Source organism: Danio rerio, chromosome 2 (assembly GCF_049306965.1).
Source record: "Danio rerio strain Tuebingen ecotype United States chromosome 2, GRCz12tu, whole genome shotgun sequence".
Lineage (NCBI taxonomy): Eukaryota > Metazoa > Chordata > Actinopteri > Cypriniformes > Danionidae > Danio > Danio rerio.
Window position 1 is genome coordinate 33786420 of NC_133177.1, and position 22370 is coordinate 33808789.

At 35.9% G+C, this 22370-nt stretch overlaps 1 protein-coding gene across 2 annotated transcripts in view; it reads left to right on the forward strand.

The window, feature by feature from the left end:
• Positions 1-20827, forward strand: part of atp6v1h (ATPase H+ transporting V1 subunit H) — a 60156-nt gene extending 39329 nt beyond the window's left edge. For both annotated transcript variants that reach the window (NM_001291708.1, NM_173270.3), the window contains 3 exons: positions 1230-1331; positions 6816-6929; positions 20474-20827. In NM_001291708.1, coding sequence (NP_001278637.1) covers positions 1230-1331; positions 6816-6929; positions 20474-20540 — 283 coding nt within the window. In that variant the 3' untranslated portion in view covers positions 20541-20827. The remainder of the gene's footprint in view (positions 1-1229; positions 1332-6815; positions 6930-20473) is intronic.
• Positions 20828-22370: the final 1543 nt, after the last annotated feature.

Consider the following 22370-nt stretch of genomic DNA (forward strand, 5'->3'; position numbering starts at 1 on the left):
TGTAAGATATTAAGACTAATTTCCCGTAATATATGATAAGTTACAAAGTAATACTATAACAAAATAAAATAAGAAAATAAAAAATTTAAATCATGTGTAATTATTATTTATATAGCACTCCTTACAATGTAATATCTCTCTCTCTCTCTCTCTCTCTCTCTCTCTCTCTCTATATATATATATATATATATATATATATATATATATATATATATATATATATATATATATATTGTTTATAATAATTGTAATATATATTGTTTGAAAAATAAAAATAAAGAAAAAATAAAGAACAGGTTTAAATTGTATATTTTAATACAATTTTGTAGTGTGTTAGTATATTTACTGTATTCTGAACAAAACAAATTTTATAAAAATCTTTCAGATGATCAGATAAAAAAATCTCAATGAGTTTATCCAAATGATGATCAATGACGGCATCCCAAAGAATATTTGAAAAATGCCTTGTAATAATGATATCAATAATTATAATAATTAGCAAAAAAAGAACATAGTAAATATATGAATTTCACAAGATAATCCAAGACATATAATGTATATTAAGACAAAAGACATTAACAATAACAATTTGTTCACCCGATGTTCAGTTCATCAGCATCATCAGTTCATTGGTCAGTTTCTAAACGATTCATACAGTCTTATAGAATCAGCCCTCAGCTTCAATTGTCAACCAGACACATCTGCTCAAATAAACTCAGTACAAAACAATATACAACAGAAACAGCTAATCTGATTAACTGTAAGAATAAAATGACAGGACATTGTGTCCAGTGCATTTATCCATCTATTCACACTCATTATATTGTATAAAGGCACAGATTCCTGATTTTCAAGTTTTTTTTGGGCAAGTTTTGCAGGAGATTCTAAATTGTCAAAACATCCTTTTTGGCCACAGTAAATATTGTCTAGAAAAAATCATGTCTTTTTCTCTTTATTAAATGCATTTTGTTGAGGTACTTGTACTGTAATACAAGACAAAAATACTGTTCAAAAAAACATTTCTTCCAGTGCTACATGTTTCCCCGTATTATTTTCTCTTTGAACTAACAGAACCTTTAATACTTTCTGTAACTGACGTATACACCGCATCTACAGCTGTACAGTACCCTGGGATATATTTGCTCAGCGTAGGTTTAGTATTGCCCTGGAGGTGTTACTGATTGCTTTTTGGAGAGCAGAAATGATTGTGTGTTTGTGCTTCCTGCCAGGATACTGACCAGGCTGTTGGAAGTGTCTGATGACCCTCAGGTTATTGCCGTCGCAGCTCACGACGTGGGGGAATACGTGAGACATTACCCTCGCGGCAAGAGGTGAGCCAGTGTCCTTCATCCTTCATCTGTAAATAACCATCTCTGCGCCTCTGCAATTTCAGAACTGTTTCTCAATACCCAAATATCCTGTAGCTCTGTAGATGATCATAGAGCTGAGAATCATCCAAGTTAGAGTTATTACTGTCTGCTTGCATGCGATCATATCAGTGTCAATTTACGCTTGCATCACTTCAAAGAGGGCAGCATACTAACTCGTCCAAACTGACCTATTGCACGATGTTGGCCAAGCATTGCCATTTATATTGTCGGCACGTACCTTTGCGATCGGCCAATCAATTTTAGACTTAGGAAGGTTATAAATAGTTTCCCTCTGAAAGTAGTGTTATCCACCACTCGTGTCCAACTCCACTGTGAGTGGCTAATACTTTCTCTAATCCAGACTGTCTTTCCCCTGAGGTCGGCCACTCAGAAAGCACACTCTCACTTTGCTCTTCAAAACGCCCCCATCGTTCAGAGAAACTACGCTCAATCTATAGGGACTCGTTGGTTTGAATCAGCCCCCTGTAATTAGACCACTCTAGAAGGAATTAGCTTCTGCAGGTGAGCAGTTGTCCAAAAGAATTGCATTCATTTGCGTTAAGTGGCACAACATTACCTCACTCTCTTTTGTTCTCTGAGTAGTGATTTTGTTTTAACCGTGGCTACATGTGAGAAGAGAAATTAGCATTTCATATTTAAATCCCTGGTGTCAAATATAACTTGTAACGCAGCACTATACATGATTGACATAATTGCACATCAGCCGCATGTGTGTTTCTATGCTAAATATTTCTGATAACTGTCAAACACACACACCTTGTAAAAAATACTAGTTTCCGCACTCTTTCATGTTGTCTCAACACAAATCGATTATTCATTCATCCATTTTCCTTTGGCTTAGTCTCTGTTTCAGAGTCGCCACAGCTGAATGAACCACCAATTATTTCAGCATGTGTTTTACACACCAGATGCCCTTCCAGCCGCAACCCAGCACTGGGAAACACCCATACACACTCGCATTCTCACACACACACACACACACACACACACACACACACACACTCATACACTTCAGACAATTTAGTTTATTTCACCTATACCACGTGTCTTTGGACTGTGGGGGAAAACGGAGCACCCAGAGAAAACCCACGCCAACATGGGGAGAAAATGCAAACTCCACAAAGAAATGCCAACTGACCCAGCTGGGGCTCTAACCAGGGAACTTCTTGCTATGAGGCGATCGTGCAACCCACTGCGCCACCATGATGCCCCTACCCAAAAATCGAATAAAGAGTTCAAACTTAGCTGAAGATTGATTTTAAAGCGAGTTTGGCATGCTCTCCCGGGCGAAAGCCCTGAGCTCATAAGATCCTTGAGCCCGGGGCTCCTTCCCTCTCACCCTGCAAATGGGGAGTTTGAGCTCTAGTTTAGAGTTTCTCCGTTTAGAGCTGATAACAGATTATAAATTGCTATATAGCTATATACTGCTTGTTAAGAGTTCGACTATAGTGCTTATTTGGATTGATCAATTCACTTATGCCATGTTTTTGGACTGTGGGAGGTAACCGAAGAATCCGGAGCACGAGATGAGCATATAAACTCGCACAGAAAACGACAGCTGGCCTGTTAAGGATTTGAAGCAGTGACATTCTTGCTGTGAGGTAACATTGCTAACCACTGGGCCACAGTGCCACCCTTTAAAGGAAAAGGTGGAGGAGTAGGGATGGAAGGAAGGATTCTTCAAGCCGAAGATAACTGTAGTAATAAACTCTAGTTATTTATCGTGAGTTAGGAAACATCTGATTGGTGAATCATGCATTAGTTATTGCGGGACCAGCCATGGTCAGTAATAATAACGTGCTCCTCTCGAAATTAATTTATAAATGAACTTAAGTTTTACAAGTATACACTTATCTATGTTCCATTGTTGGTGTTCATGCTGATGAAGCTGCACTCTGATAAACTAATCATTATTTTTGTGACAAAAAAGAGACCACTACAGTTGTAAATGATGTCTAACCTCTATGTATATTATTTAAAAATATCTATTTATGTTTTTAAAGATTCTTTAAAGTCTGTCTGTAATGTTTGATTGCTGTTTTGAATTTAAAAAGTTGTAAATAAGCCTGTGTTGTCATGTGAATTTATTAGGATCCAATCAAGGAACATAACTAGTACAACGTAACTAGGAACATGACTTCTTTAGACTTATGACTTTTACCTTGACATTAAATTAATTTAAACTCATATTTCTATATAAATTTTATTTAAATTATTTAAATGATGTGTTAATTGTTTTAATTATATATTATTATTTGATTATATTTTTATGACAACAAATTTAAACGGCTGTTTTTGTTTTCAATATAATTTAATTTAATTTAATTTGTGAAAAAAATCTGCACACCACCACCTTTTCACATAGGTTTTGAATTGAGCCTTAAAATCTATGTCTTCTATATGAGCAATCATGTTTGGCTTGTAAGTACTAAAATATGCAACTAAATTGTGCATTTCAGAACATGTGGCATCTATTGGATTGAACACCACTTACCTTTGAAGTGGGCCCAATTGTTATTGATAAATTCAGATACTGTGTTTTTAGTCCTGTTCACGTTGTCATAAGAAAAACCTTTATAAGTCACATGTGAGCGAAAAACCAAATTTGGGCTACTTTTACCCGCAGAATGAAAACAAACTTTGTTGATATCAGAAAAATGAGTTTATGTGTTGGTGTGTTCATCACCCCTCTAAATGTTTCATAGATGGACGCCTTTAATCTAGAAAGCCCCAAATAGCAATCATTATTAACATCTGGGGAATCGCATGTTTTCAAAACCCAAGCAACCTGCAGTCAAAAAGAGCCCACCCTAAAATCACAGTAAACATCGACATGACTTTTGAGAAGTGGCAAAAGCTCTGAGAGATGAAGAGATTAGTTTTTTTTTCTGATGTACAACATCAAGACATTTCAGTGGCTCAATATGTAACTTGCTAATTTGCAATGTGTCTGAAAAATCCTTAGATCTAGATTTTTTTTTAGTATCACAGACTTTTAATATTCAAAACAATGTTCAATGACAGATTTGCTGTTTTGGTGGATAGGAGCTACAGTATGAATCCAAAGCAGTAAAAATTATAACTTGAAATTATGTTTTAAACAGAGAGGTAAAAGTATTCACCTTCAACTATATGATATGGTGTCAACATTGATTTGTTATTTATTTATTTTTTTTGTCCACCCAAAGTTTACGTTAAATCCAGAAGTGATTGTACCTAGTCCATTATTTTCAGCAAATACATCAACACTTCATTTTGATGATCTTATAATATTTATTCTTTTAAAAATGCATGTCAATTTATGATACTAACCCTAACCTAAATAGTTTAAATACATACAGTATGTTTAAAATTGGATTCCTGGAGGGCCGCAGCTCTGCACAGTTTTGCTCCAACCCTAACCAAGCACAGCTGATCCAACTAATTGAGGCATTCAAGAGTACTGGAGACTGTTAAGTAGGTATGAGTTGGATGTGGTTGAACAATGCAGAGCTGCAGCCCTCCAGGAATTGAGTTTGAGACCATTGGTCGAATTCCACAATCAGTTAAATGTTGTTCTAAAGTTACAATTAGTTTAATTATACCAAGTTTGATTATAAAAATAATGGTCATCAAAGTTTCTAAAGGACCATTAAAACAAAACTCCACAGACGATACAAAGTGGGAGCATGAATCATTTGAAATATTTGTCACAGAACGCACCATTGTTCTGCTGTGAATATTTCAGATCAAGTTAAATGGCAAAAAAGTTAATTAGCACTTAGCAGCAATTAGTGTTGTGTCAGAGAAGCTTGATCTCTTTTGAAATCTTTCACAAAGCATCGGCAAGAATCAAATTATGGAATGTGATTAAACAAAATTCGGCTCTATTTTTGAATGATCTTATGGCAAGTTCAATTGGACATTTTTTTCTTTTTTATTTCAAAAAAGATTAAATTTGATGATATTTTCCATCTATATGTTTTTAGTTGCATCTTTAAATTGAATGAAAATGTACAGTATACAATGTTTTGGTTAATGTTTTATTTTTATGAACGTATTGTTATCGATCCTAGTAAGAGCAACAAATAATAACTTGACTTGCAGTTGATCATTTGCAAAAGGGGCAGAAGGTTAGACTCTTTAGATGAATCATCTGTTGAACTTCATCCCAATCATTACAAATACTGCAGAAGACCTATTGGAACTCACATGGAGACCTGCAGAATGCATGGCAACATCAACAGCCTGAGGTATCAAGACATTTGTGCTGCCCATTATATTACAAACCACAGGAGAGGGCAAATTCTTCAGCAGGATAGCGCTCCTCATACTTCAGCTTCCACATCAAAGTTCCTAAAAGCAAAGAGGGTCAAGGTGCTCCAGGATTGGCCAGCCCAGTCACCAGACATGAACATTATTGAGAATGTCTGGGGTAAAATGGAGGAGGCATTGAAGATGAATTAAAAGAATGTTGATGAACTCTGGGAGTCTTGCAAGAACGCTTTCTTTGTCATTCCAGATGACTTTATTAAGTTATTTGAGTCATTGCAGAGATGTATGGATGCAGTCGTTCAAGCCCATGGAGGCATACACAATTCTTCCACTGCACCATGATTTTATATTCTATACTGTATATTATACTGTTAAGTAACAACACTTTTGTCTAAGCAAAGTCAGACCTTACTGTCCTAATTAAATAATTAAAAATCGAGGCATGATCATATCTTATTTTGGTAATATAGGTGTAATCTAGAGGCCTTTACATTTCACATAAGCCACTTCTGATACCAAATGATCAACTCGTCAAGTCAAGTTATTATTTGTTGTTCCTTAAACTTGGACAGGCAACAAGACTCTGTCAAGGAGTGTATATGTATATAAATATACATATATATATATATATATATATATATATATATATATATATATATATATATATATATATATATATATTTTTTTTTTTTTTTTTTTTTTTCAAATGCATGATTACCTTAGTTCAGTTGGCTTTGATTAATATTTAAATTTGAATGATGATCTGAAACACATTTAAGTGTGACAAACACTTTATCACACCACTGTATGTGTATGCATGTAAAAAATTTTATTATGCCTTTTCTTAAAAGGGCACCTTAGCATCCTGCCACTATGTTTTCCTTCACAGTTTTGACAGAAAATTTCACATTCCCATTTTTGTCATGTTTTTTTTTTTTTTTTCCCCATAAAATGTCTGTTTTTAGGTAAAGGTGACGATTTAGTTTTTGGGGGGTTGTGAGTTGGCCTTGCAGTGAAATGCCTTTTCATTTGAATGATTGGCATCGGCAGAAATAATGCAGCTCTGTTATTCCCAGAGTTAAATTGAAAGGCGAAGAGGCCTGTGTTATTACCCATCTTGCAGAACATAATAATCTGGAACGGCTTCTCTCTGCTTTCTTTGTCCTTTAGGGTGATCGAACAGCTGGGTGGTAAACAACTAGTGATGAACCACATGCATCATGAAGACCAGCTTGTCCGCTATAATGCCCTGCTGGCCGTCCAGAAGCTCATGGTGCATAACTGGTATGTTTAATTTTGTATTCATTAATAGGCTGCATTGAGTTGGTGCTGTTGAGAAACAACCAGATTCATTTAATGCTGTTTTTTTTTTTTTTTTTACTATACTTCCTTACAGTATAATAACACACAGCCATAATCTTTTGAACCTAAAATCTCACACATATTATGTACAGCTCACCTCTTGAAAGTAATTCTTGTTATTGTATTTGGCCTTAAAGCAAAACAGCCTGCGTGTTTGTGCCTGATGCAGCATTGCCCTCAATAGCGACCTGGAAAGGAGCGTTCTCTTAATCTCATTTTGCCGCGCCATAGTAATTTTCTCACTTCAGCACTTCACTATATAATGAATTATTCAATGGACCATTGTGTCTTTTCCGCATTAGTTAATCTTTGATTAAAACCCAGGGCACAAAATACATTGGGGGGGAGATGACTCTCTCAATACATGTTCAGTGTATTTGTGAGAGAGGTGTACTGTTGAATTAACACTGTTGAGATGCTGGTTCAAAACAAGTACAACCTAACACAAGTAGCTCATTACTGTGTCTGCATTCATCCTTATAAGATTCAAATGACACTCTCAACTGGAATTATAAACCCTAAAGGCCCAATAACACAACACGTGTGTATTAAAAACACAATAGGCCTGTACTAGTGTACAGTGGTTTCTTGAGTAATTGTTTGCTGTCAGCATTTCATTACTCAAGCTTTAAATTAGCCTTCAGATTGAAAGTTTAACATCCAATTGAGCAGAATACAAGTCGCTTGAATGCAGCCTGAGTGGTATAGATCACTCCTGCATAGGGAGAATGCAGTAACACGCTCCATAAAGTGTGTCCGAATAATTCATCTTTATCATCAGCCACACTGCAGGAGAAGTAGATTTATGGAGGCAGATGCTTAGGAGAGGAAATATGTTACTACTTATACTGTGGACCTAGACGGAAGTGTGTGTGTGTGTTGTTTGCTTTTAATGACCCTACAAGTTTAATTATACAATCCAAATATGTCAAAACAGAAATGTTATTAGGGGAAGAGGAAAACACTAAAGATGGTTAAGCTATTTAACCAACCACATTATTTGATAAATGAGGCAAACGATTACAAAAAGAATTGGCAGACAAATATAATGGACGATTGATTTTAATTAGGAAAAACACTGATGAACACAAGGAAATATCTAGAACTTTCTTTTTCCAAAAGATATTTGCTAATTGTAAGTTTGAAGTCTGCTATGTGTGAAGTATCACACCATGTGGAAGCCAGTTAAAACCTTCATGGCCAATGGTTCAACCAGTTAAAATAATTCATAATTGTTTTGGTAATGCCTTAGTTTAAGGAGTCCTTGTTACCTGTTTCATGTACTTTCTATAAAAATTGCAATTAATTGTGCATTATTACATTAAAAAAAATCCTAAAACATAATAATCCTCACATTTAAAACCTAACCATATAATAAGTATATGAAGGGTTCAGATGCAAAAAACTTAGTGCCATTTGAAATTTCCATAGAAAATGACTTTTTTTTTTCTTAGCCTTTATGTTGAGTTTTCACTATAAAGACCATGAAAACAACGTATCCCTTGGCATAAAAGGGAAATTACTGAACCTACACATAGGAACTTCTTAAAAATGCTCATTTTAGAAGACCTTTTCAGATAGCATTTAAAGATTTTTGCATCTGAACTCTTCATATGCAATTAGTAATATCAAATATTAGTTAAATAAATAGTTACACTGTAACAAGAACGAGTGGGTTGAAAATGATAATAACCTTAAAGAAAGGTATTTATCGGACGATCACTGATATAGTAGGTGATATTTTATACTGTATACTACCTGTATGGAAATATGCATACAAAAGCAAAGTTTACTGGAAATAAATCAAGCATCATTTACAGATGTATTGCAGCTCCTAGAGTAACTCTGCACATTTTGTATGGCTTTAAGATCATCTCATCACCTCATTAGTAGGGACTTGAAAACTGAAATTTTGTAAACAGTTTAAAATAGCATAACATGTTCATAGGAATTAAATATGTTGCAGAAAAGTAGGTCAGAAACATTCAGTGTGCATGCCTTGCCTTATGATCAATGTTTGTATACTTGAGCATTCTTTTGATCAATGTTTGCCAGATACTTTAAAATGAAGTGCACATATATATATCTCAACAGCTCATAATGAATATTATAAATTATGCCATAACATCTGTACTATAAATCATCTGACAACTATGACTATGTTATGGCAATTAGTAACTAAATGGCTTATGTGTAATTTTCTGAATTAATTGTGCATAATTTTACTGCAGTTTGTTGCAAGGCTGAACATGTCACCACCAAAAGAAGAAAAAAAGGGAGCAAAACAAAAGTTTTGATTGTTCTCCAGAATAATGTAATGGTGCATCTCAATTTAAGTCTTTCATATATGAACCCAGAGTTAAAAGGGAACTATTAAAAACTAGCAATTGGGCTGAAGAGGCAGCGTGTTATTTGAAGATCTGAAGGGAGGTGAAGGCCAACTCTTATTTGTATTCTTAATTGGAGGAGGAAATTACAGGGGATGTAATAGCCGGATGACTGAGTTAAGATTCGGTGAACATGGTTTTCAAGGTGCTGTTTTGAAGAGTGGCCTTTCAAAAGCCATCTTTCCAGTCCAGTTGCATCCATTTCCTTTTGCTTTGCTTTTCTCAAGAGGCTTTTATAGTCTATCTGTGAGATATCTGTCATGGCTTTCAGATGATCTTCTCACGTCTTGTTTTCATGGCATTTAGGACATCGCACATTGTGTGCCTGTTTGATTATAAAATATTAAAACTAATAATGAACAATACTTCTACTTCATTTATAATTCATAATAAATGTTAATTTCAACATTTACTAATGGATTAAATAAATGTAAAGTGTCCTTGTTAAGTTAGGGCTACAGAGAATCCAGGAGGTTGTTATCACAGAATAAAGCCAGAGTGGCCTACTGGCAACACATCGGGAAGTGGACTTTATTCTGCAAAAATAACTGTACTGGATGCAATTTATCCTGCTTATAACACAAATACTTGCAATTTGACACAAATCATTGTTTATTCATTCTTTTTTTTTAACCGCCAAGTGGACAGAAATGAAAACAGCTGATGGAGTATACACTAGCCTGCTCATTATTCTGACACAAGATGGCACCAAACAGTCAAATAAGCTAACCTGACAAAAGTAAAACCTGCTAGAAGCACATATTAGCCTATGTGCTATTCATTTGCAAAATGGATCCAAATAGTAAACAACAGTGGTGTCAGCTGGTTTTGTTTCTGTAAGCTTTGCATTTAATTAAATATTTACTATATTATTATGGCTCAGAACAATGTTTTGTGTTTAATTGTTATATTTTGTGATTATTAGCCATATAATAAGCAGAATAAAGTACATCCAAGATGATTGACTTTGCAGAATAAAGCACTTCAGTCTTATATAGAAGCCTTTGGCTTCTTTTTAGACTGCCGATAAGCCTGTCAGGCTTTATTTTTCGATAGCAACCTACTTTATCTGTACTTTATCCCTAACATATTACACTGCTGTCTGGAACACTCTATTCTGATTGGTCAATCACGACATAGCAATGTATGTTATTCCAAGATAACAACCGTTGAATAACACAGTTTCATCTGGGAAATTCAATACACCATACCTTAGAGTATGAATAATTTTGGTCTTGTCTATATCTGCTCACAATCATATGCCTGTTTGGTGCCATCTTGTATATGAATAGTACACAGGTTAGAATATAGTCCATTCAACTAGTTTCCTTTCTGTCAACTTTGTGTTTTTGATGGTCTGGTGCCATCTTGTGATGAAATGTCATGCAGATTAATGTATGCTCCATCAGCTCCACACTGTAAAAAATGATTAGTTGGCTTGACTTAAAATAAGTGAGAAAACCTGTTGCTTTTAAAATCATTAGTTGACTTAAAAAAATTGAGTAAACCCATTGCCTAAAAAAATTAAATATATGACCTGTGCATGATTATAAAAATATGCTAAATCAACTTAACAGTTCCGAGTTACAATGGTTTTACTCAAATTGTCGCATTTAAGACAATAAGTTTATTTATTCTTCTAAGTGAATAATCATTTTTTACAGTGCATTTTTGCTTTTAATTAAAGAATTAATAAACGATTAAATCTCAGAACAATTTTTTCTGTCTAATTTTTTTCTTTTGTGGCAAGTAGCCATGTAATAAGTCCAAAAAAAAAAACACTTTGAGGACAGTTGTTTCTGCATATTAAAGCCATTCAGTCTGCTAATATGCCTGCTGGGATTTACTCTTTAATAACAACCTCCTGGATGTATTTATCCCTAACTTAACTAATGGAACCTTATTGTAAAGTGTTAACACATAGAACTTCTAGTTGGATGTAGAAAACAGCTAAAAGAAGCCTTGTGCATTCAGTTTATTATCCACTTGAGAGTTGTGGTGCTGTCGCCACACTATGGCTGTCGCTTTTCCCCATTTTCACTCCAAAGAGACTGTTTGGTATCATGGCAACAGGAGAAGGAGAAGATGTTTGAGTTGGCACAGTTCTGGATGGCCGGCTTTGCATGCTGTTAGCTTATTGTATCGGTACCATCTGGGTTAACCCCTGGAGGTGTGCCGCTGCGCCTGTGCAGAAATTTGGGCAATGACTCCACAGTCTTTGCTTGTTGGATGACACAGTGTTTAATCTCCGCTCCCCCCTCCCCAATGTTTGCTTTATAGAAGCCTTTACGCACCTAAGGACTTCATCTGAGGTCTGATGCAGCTTAGCATGAAATCTCTCAGATGTGCTTCACTGTTATGAAACATAATTTGATTCGGAAATGAAGTCCTGATTGGAATAGCAGAAACTATTAAGCTAGAGTTCATTACAAAAGCAAAAGTACTCTTTGCAGTGTTATGTGCGTCAGTTCATTTAAAAGTGATTCACACTGTAAATGTGGAAAAATGTAAACAAATGCATGCTTACACAAACACATATGCATGTATGTATGAATATATTCACAGATGGATTAATGGATTATCTAGACAGTTTATTCATGTGATGTCATTCAGCATATTTTGAGCTTCTTTAATTCAGCAGTCTTCAATGTCACATGATGTTTCTAAAATTATAACTTGCTGTTTTTGAAAACGTTCATATTGTCAGTGTTAAAAAATCTTTACATTTAGCTTAAAATTCGGTGCATCTTAATGTATAAAACATACACTACTTGACAAAAGTCGTGTCTCGCCTATCCAAGTTTTAGAAACAGCAAATAATAGCTTGACTTCTAGTTGGTATTAGAAGCGCCTTATATGAAAAGCAAAACCCTCTACATTGTGCTTATTTTACCAAAATAAAATATGACCATATCTTGATTTTAAATTATTTAATTAGGACAGCAAGGTCTGACTTTGCTTAGACAAAGGTCTTGTCACTTAAAAGAAATAATGTACAGTATAGAATATAAAGTCATGGTGCAGTGGAAAAAGAATGAATGTTGTGAATGACTTCTATGAGCTTGGACAACTGCATCCATACATCTGCAATGACTTAAATAACTTCTTTAAAAAGTCATCTGGAATGACAAAGAAAGCGATCTTGCAGTTCACCAAGATTCTTTGGATTCATCTTCAATGCCTTCTTATTCATTTTACCCCAAACATCAATGATGTTCATGTTTGTTGATTGGGCTGGCCAATCCTGGATAACTTTAACCTTCTTTGCTTTCGGGAACTTTGATGTTGAGGCTGAATTATGAGATAGAGCGCTATTTTGCTGCATAATTTGCCCTCTTCTGTGGTTTGTAATGTAATGAGCTGCACAAATGTTGCCATCTTCTCTGCAGATCTCTCACACGTCCCCATACTGAATGTAACCCCAAACCATGATTTTTCCTTCACCAAACTTGACTGATTTCTATAAAAATCTTGGGTCTAAGCAGGTTCCAATAGGTCTTCTGTAGTATTTGTGATGATTGGGATGCAGTTCAACAGATGATTCATCAGAAAAATTCTGCCACTTTTACAAATGATAAACTCAAAGTCAAGTAATTATTTGGTGCTCTTACAACTGGGATCGACAACTAGACTTTTGTTAGGTAGTGTATTTGAAATGAAAACATGCATTATTTTGTATTTTTCATTTCATCAAGATTGTAGCACATTTAGCACACAAAAACAGTATGATCATGAATGAAACAGAAACAATCCGATCTGCTGTGTAAAGTAACAAGACTGAATGCACATGCTCTGATCTGCTCATCTACTGAAAAAACAATGCAATTCAGAACATTACAACAAAAATAAACATTGCTTTGTGTTTATCCTTTTAACTACATTTTAGTAGCATCATTTTTTCGTCAATGATAATGTGCTATTCGTTCTTTATATGAACCTGATCAGAGCGTACTCGTTTATATTTTTCAGCTACTGTACATTACTAGTGCAGAGAAACTCAGGTTTCTTTTTGTGAGAAGCTATATACAACAAACATTTGTTGTTTTTATTTTTATTAACAGATTAACACTGATGTGTCGTGCACATCATCATTAATGTGCACAATTTTGTGATATACTCCTGTTTTTATGCTTTTTTTGTGACACCTGCCCAGGAAATGAGCTGTAATAACTATACTGGCACATTTACAATATTAGCATTAAAATGTAGTCTGGCTCAGAACTGAATAAAGTAAATTAAATTATGCAAAGATACCGAGCACTTTAAGAGTGCTTATTGGACCGAATATTCATACGGTGTTATTTTACACATTATTTCTAAAGATTTAATTAGTTTCCTTCGTTTGCATTTTGGGACAGTACTGATGTACCATGAGATTTCATTATCACCATTTCTTGAGCTCCAAAACTCTAAAATGAGGTAATTTTAGAAGCAGTCCACGGAGTAATAGAGCATTCATTTGAATCCTCTCAGTCATTAAAGTCTGAGACACCTGAGGATGCAGGTAGATTGTTAATCAGCTCTTCCTTTTCTAATTTAATGTTTTTAAAAGACCGCGTTCGATGTGTTTTGATGCCGACAGTCACCTCAGAGTCTTCCCTTTCTTTTCTACTTTTTAAAATCAGCTACAGCTTTATAAACACAAGGTCGCTGTGGGTCATGGCTGTATTCTCCACAGGTTGAATGAATAAGGCCACAGACATAGTCAAGCATTTCATATAAGTCACAATCCGAGGATGAGTGTGTGTGTGTTTGTGTGTGTGATGAATGAGAAGGAACACTCGCCCTTGACAGATGGGCTAACTTTTCTTACTGTTCTGTACAAAACTTTGACATTGAAAGGTATGGAGCCAGTTGGAGCTGTTAGTTAAGAAAAAGTTAAGAGTCTCTTGAAGTCATCAAGCTGACATTGTGATCCTCGCATGAATCTTGCTGTTTCGGTCGATGGCAGATTTTGGCAGAAAATTGAACGCCGACTGCAGGTGATTGTGTGAACAGTGGGATTGTTGTTAGCGTTCTGTTTGTTCTGAAGGGCTGTGTATTTCTTAAGTTGTGTTCGATGCCTTTTATCTTTAAAAAAAATTGAGAACGCTGTAAATGTGAAATATATAGTCTAATTTAAGCATAGGAAACTTGCTAAGTTATACCTCAGAGATGATTCATAGTGTATTTTAGTTAGATATGGAAATAGATTTCAGCATAATGATTCATTTGCGAGGTAATGTGCTTCTCTGCATAATCATTTTCTACTGCGCTTAAGTTTGATGAGGTTTTGTTTTTTATTAAGACCTTTGTGAAGGTTTGCATAGGGGTTTTTTAATATATGAATGTCAACTACTGCTGATCATCATATTAGCTTGAAGCTTCACTTCAATTAGCACGAAGCAGTGTGACTAATCTGACATTAATTTTCAATTACCCTTGACCCACACATAGAACCTATTGTCATCTGTACTATATGAAATGTCAGCTCATGCTCTTCTTCTGTCTGGAGTCCAAAGCGAAGCTGCAATCATTTGACATCGTTGTCTATTAGTTTTAAGGCACTTAGGGTGCCTTAATTTAAGATACATTTCAACGTCTGGTAAAAAAAAAAGATGCTGAATCTGAAGCAACATCTGCTGATCTAGATGTAATTCTGCAAATTGACACTTAGCATTCATTTTCACATTTCACTTCAGCCGTAAAAGCGTAATTGAACTGTGCGGGGGCATTTTTTTTGCTCCCTTCTCTAGCATCTGGTTCATGTTGTTGACATCTTTGCCTCAAGCCCCTGCAATTGGTTCATGAAAATCATCACATTAGTGACAACCGATCAAGTCACAGAATGTGATTAGTAACCGATGAATTGAAGCATTCCTAAATCCATTAATTATGCAACTCTGTTTATTTCTTTATTTTACTTTGACATTTATAAATATTATATTATTAGCTTTTCCTCAACTGACAACCCCCCCTGCTGTTTCTTTCATAAATCTTGCTTGAGAAACTTGGGAATAATTTGTCTACATGACAAACGCGTAATACCATGTTTATCCTGTTTTGCAATCCAGCCATGAACATATTAGTTCAATTAATTCACAAATTGGAAGTCAAGCTGTTATTAATCCTCATATTTGATGCTGTTTTATCTCTTTCGCCGGATCCCCAATGAATCAGCTCTCAGTGGTTCTCTGCACTGATGTACAATAGCGTGCTGCTTATCTGCTTTGTTCCCATGCAAATCTCAGCCAATGTGCTGAAGCCTGGCGAGTCGAGCCAGGTTGCTGTTTGACAAGCTGCCAGAAATGACAGTTAATGAATGGCAGGTGTGTTCTCATTTAGTCCATTAGCCAAGAAAGGAAGACAATGTGTGAACTCGAATACCCCGCATGTGTACTCAAAGAACTTTGGAGAATTAATTCAAATTGATGAACTTCTTGATACGTCAGGTTGTACCGAAGGTCTCTGTGGATATCGTTGTATGGGAGTGATTTCTTTAACATGTGTATTCTGATAAGTATGCATATTTCGACATGAGGGTACTAGAGTAAGTAGTTTTACATATGACACCTCAATAAAGTCCCTTTATTTTATGGAAAACATAGTGATGTAAATTAGAAAACACCAATGATTGTAACATATAAACAACGAGTAAAACTACAATTTGTGAAGGATACAGTTGTCAAAATTAAATAGAAAATGCCCCTTGGACACAGGACATCACTAACCTCTCACAGCACATCACTAACCTCTCACAGGATATCACTATCCTCTCACAGGACATTTCTACTAGTCTTCAGGCCATTTACTAGTCTCTCACACTGTTTTACTCTGATCTTGATCCACAATTTTGAGTCAGGTTTATATCAGGACTCTAGGCTGCCATTCCATTATTTTTATCATTTATCATTTTCAAGGATCTGCTTTAGACATCTTGCTGTGTGATGAGGCTCATTGTTCTGCATCAAAATTGCCTTCACTCTTCTTGCATCCTCATCCACCTATCACTGATTTCCTGTATTTGCTGTCATCCTTGGAAAGCAGCTGAGGTTCCCTCATCACATTGCAACAACCAGTCTCCGCCCAGATTATGTGAGTTATCTTGGAAACTTCAAAACATCTAATCATTCTGGACCTTACAGAACCTTGGGAGGAAGACAATGAGAGGAAATGCACTGTAAAAGTACTGTACCAGGAACTGGTGGAGGAGTGCAGGGAGAGAGACTGGAGAACATTCTATGAGCCCACTTTGCAAAGTCCTTAGTCGTTTGGGCATTACAGGGGTGGCAAAAGAAGAGGTTTGTGTGTGGTCATGTGATGTGCGTTTTCAGCGGATGGAGGGCTGTTCAGAAATGTGGATTTTTTTATAATTTTCGTTCTAAAATGCCATTTTAACACTAAGACGTATTAGTGTAAACATGGCATAAGTGTGTATTTTTCGAGAGCGGATTTGCAACTGGGACGGGGCGGAGGATCGGCGATGCCGGCTCAGCATAGTGTTGTCTATTGGCCATCAGCAATGGACGATGGCATCGTCTATCGACCCAACCAACTACCGGGATGCAAGTCAGGACTTGATCCACCCCAGCTGGGTTGCCTGGGTGAGAGTGTATGATGTTTAGAGACCCGAATTACCCAATGATCGCAGGATACGTTACTGAGGATGTGTCCAAATGCATCCATGAGATGTTGCATAAGTGTATACACACTTTAGGTTCAGTCTTCCCCCAGTTTAATGCTTCCCATCAGACCCAAATAATTTAAACGTTTTAATCATTAAAATGAATTTTGAACCAGTACTCTGACCGCATGACATGCTTCTCAACAAAGATTAATTTTGTCTTTTTGTTTTGAGTTTTCTGCTGATGAAAGATTCAGTCACTACAGGGCTTTCAATTCAAACTCTTTTAAACATCAAGATGCTGTGTGTCGGTATGTCTATCCTTATGGTTAACAACACAGGCACCTATTTTGCAGTCCTTTTCCAACTCTCTACTCCTATCTGCAAACCATGAAAAAGGTGAAAATAATATATTTGAAAAAAGACACTGTGTCGAGATTCTTATCCTTTTCAGCCCTGAACTGATGAGCAATTCCAGCTACTATGCTGAACCAATTGCCTCATTCCTTTCAGGACAACCTGCTGTCAAAGGATTTCTGTCTCTTTAGAACGGCTCACCATCTTGCAAAGTCAGTGAGAACTGGATAGTTACACTTTCAATTAAATAGGGTGTCAGATAATGTACAGGCAGGTGCCCAATTAACTTTCCACAGAGCAGTATGGTTCAGTTCAATATAGTATGGTTTGGTACGCGTCACCTTGATCAGGCTTGCCTCTCCACTGCTAACAGTACTTTTTTAGTAGGCTATGGTGTAAGACAGAAAGTTGGGGTAGGTGTCATTTTTTCTCCAAGAATACAGTAATGCCATGCAAGTTATTCACATTTTGTCAGTGATGTAAAGTAACTAATTACAAATACTCAAAATACTGTAATTGTAGTTTTTGTCAGAAATTGTGATTTACTAAGTAGTTTTAAAAGTGTGTACTTTTACTTTCCTTTGAGTACATTTTTAGTGCAGTATCTGTACTTTTACACTCACTACTTTCCTTTAACCTGCAGTCACTACATATTTGTTCTTGTCTATGGGGATTAGAAAAATCAGTCCTGTGATTCCTGTCCAATCAAATCACACATAGAAGGTAAATTGCATCATAATTAACTACCTCAAGACATGGGCGCTTTCAGCAAACTGTTTGGAAGCATTAAAAGTGTCCAAGAAGATGTCCAAAATCTTTACCCAAATTGACCTAGAGACTGTTTAGATGCATGTCACTGATGAGAAGATGACGGATGTTTACTGTATGATGACCAAAATGGCCTTAAACTTCCAACAAGCACAGGACGTCAACATGACGTCAGATTGACATTGTACTCCAACATCATTTGTTGGGGAATGAAAATCGGGTTGACATCACAAAACCAAAGTCAGGCTGACGTAAATGTCCAACCTAATTTTGCTTGCCATACCTGATGAATAAATGTCAGTTTCTGACATCAGTATGACGTGGGTTTAAGATGTTGGCACGATGTTGGATTTTGGTCACTTTCTAACAACCTAAAACCAACCAAATGTCAAATATCATTTAACCTTGTTATTAAACGTCAAAATAACATTGTCCTTAGACGCTAGCTAGACATAGAATTTTGGTCACTTGACATCACAACCTAAATCTAAGCTAATATTAATGTCTTATGACGTGTGCCTGCTGGCCAATCGTTAAATGCACTACAGAATTTTACGTTTACACACATCCACAAATTACATGTAAATGCATCAGCTTTGCATACTCAATACTTTTGGGTACTTTTGAAAGGTCTACCTTTTACTCATCCTTCGAGTAATATTTACAACAGACACTTTAACTCTGCTTTCACTATATTTTTAGGCAAGTAATGGTACTTTAACTTGGGTATGATTTTTTCAGTACTTTTTCCACCACTGCACATTGCGTCTTTTTTAAATACAAGTCATTTCAAATATAGACACACAACAAGCACACACAAATAGAGAGAGAAAGCTGAACCACAATGCCAAAAACTATTACTTCTTCAATATTTTTTTAGTATTGCTCCGTTCCTTCTTCTTTAAAATGAATCACATTTTTGAGGGTCTAAAGCAGGGATGTCCAGACTCGGTCCTGGAGGGCTGGTGTCCTGCAAAGTTCGGCTCCAACTCCAATCAGAAACATCTGGGCTAGCTAATCAAGCTCTTACTAGGCAGTCTAGAAACATCCTTGCAGGTGTGTTAAAGCAAGTTGGAGCTAAAATCTGCAGGACATCGGCCCTCCAGGACCGAGTTTGGACACCCCTGGTTTAAAGCCACCAGAATACGGTGAGCCCTTATGCAAGGTCTCTTTCATCGCTGCTTGCAACTTTATTTATTTTTATTTTTTTTTTTTGTTTCTAGTGCAAAAATTGTAATAATAAAAAAAAACTAAATTAAGAAGCATTTCCATTTTTATAAATATTCATTTTTTAAGAAATTATGTGCCAAAATTTGAAGGTTTTTCATTAAAACAAGCAAAATAATCTGCTAATGGAGTAAGCAAAATTTTATTATGACACAAAAGGATGAACAAGATTATTTTGCTTACCACATTGGCAGATTATTTTGCTTGTTTAAATGAAAAACATACTCAATTTTGCCATGTTATTTCTTAAAACAAGCAAATATTTGTTGCTTGTCTAGAAAATAGTTCTTGATTTAAGAATGTTTTGATATTTGGGCTAGACACAAAACATATTTTGTAGTGCACTCGCACTTGACAAACTATTTTAGGTGTCCTCGTAAACAACAGAGGACATACAGCAGTTTCTGTTCTTTGATGATAAGGTTTGTTGGAGCTCATTGCTGTGCACAGTCACTGTATTATTATGGTGTCATGTCTTTGCTGTGTATTTAAAAAAAAGGTGCTTCCTCTGTTGCCATTCCCCTGGCTTGTAGCACGTGCTGGTGATGATTCTCTGTAAATTTAAGAATGAGAGATGGTCAATTTGTCTCTCAATCGTATTGTTTGTCTGAAATCCAGAGGGTTTTAAAGCTTATCTGAAGCACCTGCAGCCTGAAGTTAAACACACCACTTTAAAAAAGGTCACAAACTGTTAACAAGGTTTTTCATAAGGGCAGGAAGTGCTGACGGCTTCAGCTCCGCATCAGGATGCTGGACACTTAGAAAGGATTTAAATGACATTTCCCAACAGTTGAGAACCCACAAGTGCCGTTCAGAATTAACTCTCTCTGGTAAAATGACATTTTCAAGAATCAGACAGAAAGGAATCGAACCTTGTGAAGATAATTCAGGAAGGCAGGTTGAATTAAGTGTAGTTAGATTGGAGAAACGGCTGTTGGGAAATGCTGCCATCAAACTTTTATGTCTTCTCTAATCACCTCTTTCAGCATGCGTGACATTTTCTCACAATGCAGGTTCAGAAAGCTGCTATTTTACTTGTGTAAAGGTTTGAGGAATTTTCTGATGTGTAAAAGAGGTGAAAAAAGATCAACGGGCCTTAATGGCTCTTTGGTGCTTTCTTTTAGGGAGTACCTGGGGAAGCAGTTGCAGTCCACCGAGCAGACGACTCCGGCTGTGGCTGCACGAAGCTGAACTGCCCTGCGTTTCTGTATGAGCCTGTGTGTCTGATCCAGTGTCATTGGTGTGAATGTAAATCTGTGTTATATATATAATGAACAAGGTAAACCAAACGGTTGTTGTATTGATCCACAAATTTATGATTTAACTCTTGTGCTTTTGTCGTTGTGTTATTGTGTATTGTGCGTCCTAATAATAAAATCACGTCAAGTGATCAGGTCACAGAGTAAAATGAAATGTTATTTATGGCTTAAGTGTAAAACGATGAGTATGCATTCCAATAAAGAATCTACCACAACAAATGTGTTGTTTCGCTTCTTTTTTCCATTTGAATTTCAAATGTTCATTCAAAATTCATTGTTTTTGTATTAAAAATTTAAACATCAGTCGTCTGTGTGGATGAGATTTAAAGCTGTTAAAATCACTCAAAGCAACTACATGCAGTATACAGTCAACAGACTTTTTATTAGCTACACCAGATTTTGCCTTCAGCACTGCCTTTATTTTTATGTGGCACAGATACCAACAAAGGTTCTGGAAAAATTCCTCTGAGATGTTGGTCCGTTTTGACATCATAGCATCACACAGTTGCTGCAGATTAGTAGGCTGGATATCCATGATCTCATGAATTCATTATGATGTTCAAGATACCATTTTTAGATGTTTGGAGCTTTGTGACATTACCCTGCTGGAAGTAGCATTACAAGGTGAGTACATAACATGGGTGGTGATAACAGGATGGTCATGATCAGCTCAGTTAGTGCTAAGGGCTCCAAAGTGTGCAACAAAAATATTCTCTACACTATTACACCACAAGTAGCCTGAACCCTTGATGGATCCATGGTTTCATGTTGTTTATGCCAAATTCTGACTCTACCATTCTCAATATTGCAGCAGAAATCAGGACTGTTTAACTTTTTTTTATTTTGTTGTGCAATTCTGGTGAGATATTGTGAATTGATGCCTCAGTTTCCTGATTTTATATGATTGCAGTGCACATATTGTGCTCTTCTGCTGCTGTAGATCACCTGTTTCAAGGTTGGATGTGTGACTGCAAACCTCAATTATAATTATTGTTTAAGTTGCTGTTGTCTTCCTATCAGCAGAGCCATTTTGCTTATTCTCTTCTGACATCTGGGATTTTGGCTGACAAAAATGCTGCTCATTGGGCATTTTCTCTTTTTTTAATGGCACTTAAAGGGATAGTTCACTCAAAAAAATGTAATTTACACCTCCATTGAATCCAATTCTGTTTAAGTTTCGTGTTTTCTTTAGGAAAACATATTTAAGAATGTTGGAAATAAGAGCCATTGGTTTTAATAGTATTTTTTGTTCTTGCTATGAGTGTTATATTACAAATGAATTACAAATATCAAAATGAGACGGATTACAAATACTCAGATTACAGAAATTGAGCTTTTTGTTTTTTGTTCTTCTCAGGAGTTGTACTTTTCTAACTAGTTTTTAAAATGCTGAATCGGTACTTTTGCTGCAGTATTTTCTTTTAACCTGCAGTCACTTCTTAAATTAAATTTTTTTAACTACAGCGATTGGCGAAGTAGAATAATAACTTCATAATTGCTGCAAATATGTACAGTATGAATTGGAAGCATTAAAAATGTCCAGGAAAATACTAAATTGTTGCACATGGCATCCAATAGACTGTTTAGACTGCATGTCACTTATGAGAAGATGACGGATACCTACTGTATGATTACTGAAATCACAAAAGGTCTTAAACAATAATGTAATGCACTACAGAATGTTACGTTTTCAAATATATGCATAAATTGGGTATGCTATCAGTGCTAGATGAGATTGGTCTGCTGCAGCAGTTGTTGGATA